We start from the raw sequence: 8,182 nt of genomic DNA, 5'->3' as shown, positions 1-8,182 counted from the left end.
TGTAATGAGATAACACACATAGCCATGCAGGGAATACAGCAAGAGTTTTTCTTACTAATTTGTGCATAAATAATGGGTGCAGTAACTGATATAACGGGAAATTGTTGTCCGTATATGTAATTTTTTAAATAAATCCAAATAAACGCTAGTTCTTAAAAATGCCTATCCTTAATCAGATAATTGTATTGTATGCTTATGTATTTTGGATCATAAAGGTACACCTTACATGCATACAACGCATACTCTTGGAATTTGCCAGTAACAGAATATGGATATGCATTTTCGAACTTAAAGCTGCACTCTCACGGATTTACCAGTGTTTGCATTTTTTTTTTTTTTTTGTCGTGGAAAGAACAATGTTTTGCGTAAATATCTGCAAACCAATGATTAAAGATTTCTTAAAAACTCAGATCGTAGATTTTCATATTTTCGTTCGAAAACTAATGTTTTATGGCCTAAACCAACGGTTTAAGAAAAATGCATAAAACATAAAATTTTGAACTTAAATATAAAAATATGCGATCTAATTTTTTTGTCACGAGTCGAGTATTTAACTGGTTTCCACGGATTTTCGCAAACATTGGCTCGTTCCAAGACAAAAAATAAAAACGTTGTCAAACCGTTAAATCTGTGCGAGTGCAGCTTTAAATTTGAAATCAACTTTAATAATGACAAAACATTTTTTAAAATTTATTTACTGCTTTAAAGAAGTTTTGTTTAAAATATAATGGAGAGTTAACGTTTTATATTTTAGCATAATGAGTTGGCATGGGTTCCTTCGTTGCAGTAGCGTAAAGAAAAGTTAAACATGACGACAGAGTAATAATTAGAAAGAAGGGCCTTTTACAAGTTTAACTTTCCGAGGTAGCTCACTTAAAGTAATTATTCAATCGAAACAAGTTTCCCTTTTGAGAATTATCTTTCTTAAAAATAAACTGGATTAAAATAGATTTACTGGGATTCTAGAAATTTAGTATAAATACAGTAGACCAACAACTTACGTTTTACTCACCGTGATGCATGATCCTAACCAACAAACCTGAACAAAATGTATTTTTTGATTAAAGTGTTCTTATTTATTATAACATGTACTATAAGCTTATGCCTGTATTGGGGTGACAAGCAAAATTGCAGAGAACTTTCAAATGGACGGGATTTTGTCGAAAGATGGGAAAATGCAACTACGACATGTGTTGGACATATGGATATGATGGAATCTGTCAAAATGAACAGAAGTCAATTCACAACTGGAATTGAAATTTCCAAGAATACATTAAATGGAAATAACGATACACATGATTTGTGGCTTTTTGTTAAAGGAACCATCCCGGAGTTACCTATCGAAAAGCATCTTGACAGTGCAATACTAATGCTGTGTTTCTGCTACGTGAAAATAAAACATGGACCAACCAGTCCACACATTGACCATGAGATGAATAATGTTTTGGACCTTTTCAGTTCAAAAATAGGGGATTGCGTACGGGAAGCGGCCAAAAATACTAAACAACATATGACGAGAGACCTTTATACGAATTTCTTTGAGCCTGCCGCTCGACATATTCAATGTTTCCCATTGAGCAGAGACAATCAACACATGGAACAAGAATGGAACAGATTCGCATCGTTTAATAAATTTCCGGTGGACAATCCAGACATCAGTTTCATCCGACTTTCACAAAGTGGGTTTTTCTACACAGGGGACAAAGATATCGTACAGTGCTTCAGTTGTGGTGTTACAAATAACGAGTGGCCACGTGAAGTATCAGTTGATGACACACACCGGAATATATCACCAGATTGTGCCTTTATAACTGGAAAAGATGAATCAAATATCGCTATTCATTCCGCAAATGAGTCAAGTGGAAATCAGGGTAATTCCGCTTGTAGTGTTGGGCCCAATGAAGAAGTTACTCCGTGTCATAATCATGGAAAACCAGAGTATATAAATAGAAATGAACTTGAAAACGATAATGGAGATCATCAAGAAAATGGAAGGAAAATGGTTCGAAGGGAAATTAGCGACTCAACCAATACAGCTAAATATCCCGAGTATGCAAATACACGTAAAAGACACGACACTTTTAAGGAATGGGCGTATTCACATATTGTTTCATCAAAACACCTCGTAGAGTGTGGTCTTTTTCATACAGGTAATACTTTTTGATCCTATTAAATATTCAGTCCAAAGTACGGATAGTTTTTGTTAGAATTATAATTTTTTTTAGCAATGCTTAATACATTTATTTGATAATATAAACAAGTACTTCCCAATTTTTTTTACGGACCACGTATAACTATTTTTATTCAACAACAATAATTATGTCTGTCATGGGTTTCAATCCCGAATAGAATAATCCGACACTTGTCGAGTTACCGACTACGCAGGGTTCCCGAGGGTCGGCTTAATCTATCCGGAACGGACACACATGATAGGTATTTTTTCTAGCATACTTTAAATTACAATTTTTTGTGTGTGAAAAAATACATAGAAAAGCGCATTAATATACATTTCACTAAACTTGCGATGATGTTTACTGACGTCATGACTTAAAGTTTTACGTCACAGCGCATGACTCATCTATCATTTGGGGGGGGGGATACATGATCACATGATCAGTGGTCAAATACAATTTCATTGTTACAAAAGTTTACAATAAATAACACTTTATTATTGTAAAATACAACCTATTATATATATTTATAATACTATAATATTATCACGGTGAGGGGACAGTGGTTGCTTTATAGATATCAATTAGATATGTTAAATATAAACAAACATATTTCTTAGTTCAAAAGCTTTTTGTACATACATAATCGAACCCTCAACATTCACCGCGTTCTTCAATCTCGCACTACCAGACGCCATTTTTCAAATTTATTCAAATTTAATATCTAAACAATGGCCGCTCGGCTGGAGGCGCGCTTAACAATGTTTTAAGCGCTAAAAAAAGCGCCACCTACCAGAGAATTATGGGGAAAAAGAGTGACGTCAGAGAGTGCTAAATAATACTATCGAATTTCTGTCTTAATACTTAACTTTCCTATCACTGGCAAAAAGTTCAACGAATTTCGGTACGGATACATAGATAGATATAGCAATACCTGGTTGCATAAAATGGGTCCAAGGAATCAATGCCTATGTAGTAAAATTTACGTGGATATGTACGAGTAGGCGATGATGATAAAACCCATCCCATTTATTATAAGATTACAACAATACAAGGGAAACAAAAACAAAATAAATAGTTAATGTATGCTTACATGAGTTGTCTACCTTTCTAAAGAGGTATTTACGTTCCGAAGCATCGCGGGTGGCGATGCGCTGACAACGCTATTAAATTACAAATAAAATAAAATAATTCTTCTAAATGTAGTGAAAATACCGGTATGGATATCACTCAGAAGGAAACAGAAATAATTGTATTTAGAAACGATGGACCGCTGCGATTAGTCTTACATTTGTCGTACATAGGAACCATCAGTGTAAATGGGTAAATTGTCGTGAAAAACTAGCTTCACATAGCCCTTTTTTGCTATAAAGACTTACCTATTTTGAACATTATATAATTATTAAATGTCATGGAGAGTGATTGAATATTATATTAACCCGAGAAAGATAAAGTCAGCCACTATGTTTTTTTATGTAAAAGGTTATGTCTAGAAGTTGGAATTGTTAATGAACTTTTGATATCTTTTTAACAACGGTTGCATGATTTTTAAAGGTAAAACGGGTTGGAAAATTCGTTCAGTCCATTTTTTATGTATCAATATACCATTTTATGTGTGAAAATCATTAGTGAGGTTTTGTCGTCCTAGTTAATTTTGATAGTCGATGTGTAGAAGTTTTTAAATGTCATATGATTATATAGACAAGAAAGAAATCTGTATAACAATATATACGTGAATTTCCAAACTTCTGCAATTTTCTGCAACGTTTGAACGAAGATAAACAAAATAAAACACATATAAAATGTAGTTTTTCATGTTGATAGTATGAAACAAAAAGATAAAGAGTTATTGTTAATTGATTTAAAGACACACATTTAAAATATTGTATTCTTATATACATGCGTACCTATATTACTTGCGCCCCTCCCCCAGAAACGAAATTTATTTGGTGTAAAGTGTTGGCAGGTGGGTTTGAGGGTCCTCCCCCAAAGAAATTTTGTAATTTCTAGTCCGAAATGGTGCATCTTTAGCGTATTGTATTACTTTTCTTCTCCGATATTGAAATAAAAGTAAACCTCGACGATTCGTTATTATTATTATTTTATTATTATTATTATTATTTATTTATTTATTTATTTATAATTTTTTTTTTTTTTTTGGGGGGGGTGCAGGTAGCGACCCCCCCCCCCCCTGAATCCGCTTGTGGTAGGTGAATGCCAAATATGATGTTAAATATCTTGATAACAAGAGTGATTAAATAGTATAGTCAAGTATATGCTACTAAGACTAAGTGGAGCTATCATTTAAGTCCTTTAGGATGGCAGGTTTAGAAGTTCTTAGCATAATTTGATTAAAATAATTATGTGGAATATAATAATATGCTTAACATTATTTTGTATTAAGGGGTCGCAGACTGCGTCCGCTGCTTCTTCTGCGGAGGGGGCATGCGTAACTGGGAACATGGTGACGATCCCTGGATTGAGCACGCGCGATGGTTCCCGCACTGCCAATACGTTAAACAGTGCAAAGGGCAGGAATTTATCGATACGTGTCTTCAGACAAGCGGGCTTGAAAGCTTCGGTAACTCAGACACGGATACAGATCAACGGTATATTGACCAACAAACACTTTTTGAGGACACTGAATCTGCATCTGCAAGTAGTATTGTGCCGAGTGAAAGTAATGATAATAGAACCCTTATAAAGGAGCTACAAGAGATGGGATTTTCAGCAAATTCAATTGACGAAGCGCTGTTGCAGCCAACACACAACACAGGTACATTGAAATCTTAACTAGAGTCAAAAGTTATTATTTTTATAATCCGTATTTAAAAAGTTACTTTTTTTAATACAGGTACAAAAAAAACCTTTAATTATTGATTCTGTCTTTTCCACATGTTTGACCGATTATAACTCAATCATGGTATTTTAATATCTTATTTTAGACTCCTATATAGCGAGAAAAGAGGAGGTGATAGATTATTTACTGACCTACCAAAGCGCTGCGGCCAATCATGAGACCGAACATGTGGAGGAACACAACTTGAATATCACAGGCTGGGAGCAAAGCTCGAATATCACCGACAGAGAACATAGCTCGAATATCAACGACAGAGAACAAATCTCGAATATCACCGACAGAAAACAAAGCTCAAATATCACTGATAAAGAGCAAATCTCGAATATCACCGACAGCACAAAGTCAATACAAAGTCCAGAAGCAGCATCGAAAAATACATTTCCAGCAGAACAACGAAGAGCGACTGGTTTAGACGAAGGTAATTTTTACATTATAATGGACTATGTCGAAACAATTCAATACAGTTGGTTTATTAAAATTTAGTTGATTTCTAACTCGTGTCCCATTTGCAATAACAAAGAAACGTTTAAAATTTTGCGATAGCTCGAGCAATTTTTTTTTGGATAGCAGCGATAGGAATATACCGCTAAATATTTAAAGTATCCCTTACCTAATTTCAGCTAAGCAGAAGTTATCCGACGAATGTTTGAAATATCCCATATCTAATTTCAGCTAAGCAGAAGTTATCCGAAGAAAACGAGTCCTTGAAACAACAGATGATGTGCAAGGTCTGCATGGACAACGACGCCAGCATGGTTTTCCTTCCGTGCGGTCACATGGTGACATGCACTGAATGTGCGCACGCACTCCGAAAATGCGCCATCTGTCGGACAGTCATAAAAGGCACTGTTAGGGCGTTTATGTCATAATTCTGCCCTGTATTATTGTTCGGAATTTTTGACGCCTGGGTCATGATTGCGCTAATCTTCACACCCAACACACGTACCTTCTAACAGTGAAGGCAGGCCTTGCTGATAGCTTGTGTTACGTGTACTTATGCCAATATCTTTAACAGATCACATACCTCATAAGTATTATTTTATATGATTGATAACTATCACAATAAGTGTGAGATTGTGTACCATCTAGTTTAACCCACCAAATGATCACCTGCTCCACTGACATTCCAAAACAATGACTCCAAAAGTTAATGTATATTCATGCACGTCGCTTTTGTTCTTGTTGTGCGTGTGTGTGTGTGTGTGTGTGTGTGTGTGTGTGTGAGTGCGTGCGTGCGTGCGTGCGTGTGACCTTAGCCTTGCCCCAATAAACAGGGTCCTGGATACAGATAAGGCAACTAAGCTTGTCCCTTGAATGGCGGAACCGTGGTCTAGTGTGACTTACTATTAAGGCAGCGAAACTATTGTTATGTTATTTATGAAATGAATTTATTTTTATAAAAAAATCAAATAAACGTTTTACAATCATACTGTTACCAATACAATTAGCATGTTAACAAAGACGATATTTATGTACACTTGGTAGAAATTACCACAGTGAGGTGAAGTTTGGTTTGAAGTTTGAACTGATTTCCAAGCGTTAGATTAGTTTCTAAATTGATGTTTATTCGCTAGTCTGTTTTTCGAGGGAAAAAGGGCGAAGTATTGTTATAGCCTTGATGTAGTTGTCGGTGTCGTTCGAAATACTTCATGCTGTCAATGACTTAGATGCTCTTATGAAACTTTGTTTACATGTTGCGAGTTACAACACCCACATCTATAGCAAGACCCGAAGTAAGGCCTGGATTTAATGATTGTCGATTAAGCCTCTTGTCGAGTGAAAAAACAACAACTGATAGGCGTTGGCGCTTGTTCGGAGGCGTTCCTATTACATTTATTTTGGGTGTTGATGCAAGGACATATAAATTTAAAAATAAAGATCTGGCGTGATCGCATTAGTCCGCCGAGGGTCGGGTACCTAAAAAGTGATCGGTTACTGTTTTTAATCAAGTTGAAAACCAGTAGCCGATCAAAAACAGTCGGCCCGTGGTCGCCTTGGTCACCCGAGGGTCCTCTGAAGGTCCACTTGTCTCGCGCGCCCTCTGGAACCCTCTGGAGCTGTCGTTTAGCCTCTACCGCTCTCTTCCGAGGGTCGTGCGTAGTGTCGTCGGATTGTAAGCGCCGACCATCACCAGAACATATAGAAATCCTTTTAAATGTCACAAATAATTAATTGTTACTTAATAGAACAGCAAAGCATATATTTACTCAAAGTAATTATAAATAATAATAAATGTACAAATTAATACCAATGCCAGAGAACTGTAAAATCTTTATAATAAAAAAATAAACTGCAAACTTTTCTCAGAACAGGTACCGAAACAAAACACAGGTGAAAAACCTTTAACAATTCACAACAACTTACTTCTTTTTAGCATATCTTCTCTTGACCCTGTTCCTTTCCTCATAATACTTTCTAGTCTTGTAAAAAAATTTCTGTGCTATAGCAGTACGAAGTTGTAAAGCTACAACAAGCCTCAGCACTGCTTGTTGGTCCATGACCTTCACTGGCTTGTCAGAAAATGGTGAAAGGCTTCGATCTGGCTCGATTTATATAGTCGGGCCACAAAAACACCTATCTCTCGCCGATCTGGGTAAATTTAGTCGGCCAAAGATCGTTTAAATCGTCCGAAGAACGTTTACTTTCGGGTGTCTGCGGCTACCTGCGTCAACATAAGCCTACATTCGGCCACTTTCGCGCGAAGAACGGCGTAAGAACGGCGGACATCGGCCGCAGAGCGGCCGAAAGCGTCCTCTCTCGAGCCGGGATCTCCCATTTTCGGTCCCTCTCGGCCGAACAACGCGCGAACATCGCTCACTTGCGCACGAGTTGCGAGTCTCTACCGGGCCTTTGTCTTGTACCTGCGGGTACTTGCGCGTACGTTCGCATACTTGCGCCCCTGAAACGTGTCGATCGCTCGAGGAACGTCCGTGAATCGTCCCTCGCCGTGGTTCATTGGTCGGGATTCAATCGGCTTAAAAAATGGGGACGATTGGAGGCGATTCAGGACGACAATCTGACCGATCAAAAAAATAAATAATCGGGGATAATCTGGTACAGATCGGGCCGATTAGAAAAAAACAATCCTTGGTGAAATGGGGGCATAAGGTAATCGCGAAGATGCAGTGACGACCTTTACAACATTAGTAAT

At 37.0% G+C, this 8,182-nt stretch overlaps 1 protein-coding gene across 1 annotated transcript; it reads left to right on the top strand.

Annotated features, from left to right (window-relative positions):
• The first annotated feature begins 999 nt into the window (after window positions 1-999).
• LOC128237516 (baculoviral IAP repeat-containing protein 7-A-like) lies at window positions 1,000-6,445 on the top strand. Its single transcript, XM_052953100.1, has 4 exons — window positions 1,000-2,150; window positions 4,576-4,947; window positions 5,117-5,449; window positions 5,704-6,445. Exons 1-4 carry the CDS (start codon window positions 1,049-1,051, stop codon window positions 5,898-5,900), a joined length of 2,004 nt encoding a protein of 667 aa, XP_052809060.1. The 5' UTR covers window positions 1,000-1,048; the 3' UTR covers window positions 5,901-6,445.
• The last annotated feature ends 1,737 nt before the right edge of the window (window positions 6,446-8,182 follow it).

The sequence above is a fragment of the Mya arenaria genome, chromosome 6 (genome assembly GCF_026914265.1).
Source record: "Mya arenaria isolate MELC-2E11 chromosome 6, ASM2691426v1".
In the NCBI taxonomy this organism is placed as follows: Eukaryota; Metazoa; Mollusca; class Bivalvia; order Myida; family Myidae; genus Mya; species Mya arenaria.
This window is presented reverse-complemented; position numbering and strand designations above follow the sequence as displayed.

Excerpts from the sequence above, each read along its gene's own strand:
- LOC128237516 (XM_052953100.1), top strand. The coding sequence starts at position 1,049 with ATGTATTTTTTGATTAAAGTGTTCTTATTTATTATAACATGTACTATA. Across the intron at positions 2,151-4,575 it reads GTGTGGTCTTTTTCATACAG|GGGTCGCAGACTGCGTCCGC; the intron begins GTAATACTTTTT and ends TTTTGTATTAAG. Across the intron at positions 4,948-5,116 it reads GCAGCCAACACACAACACAG|ACTCCTATATAGCGAGAAAA; the intron begins GTACATTGAAAT and ends ATCTTATTTTAG.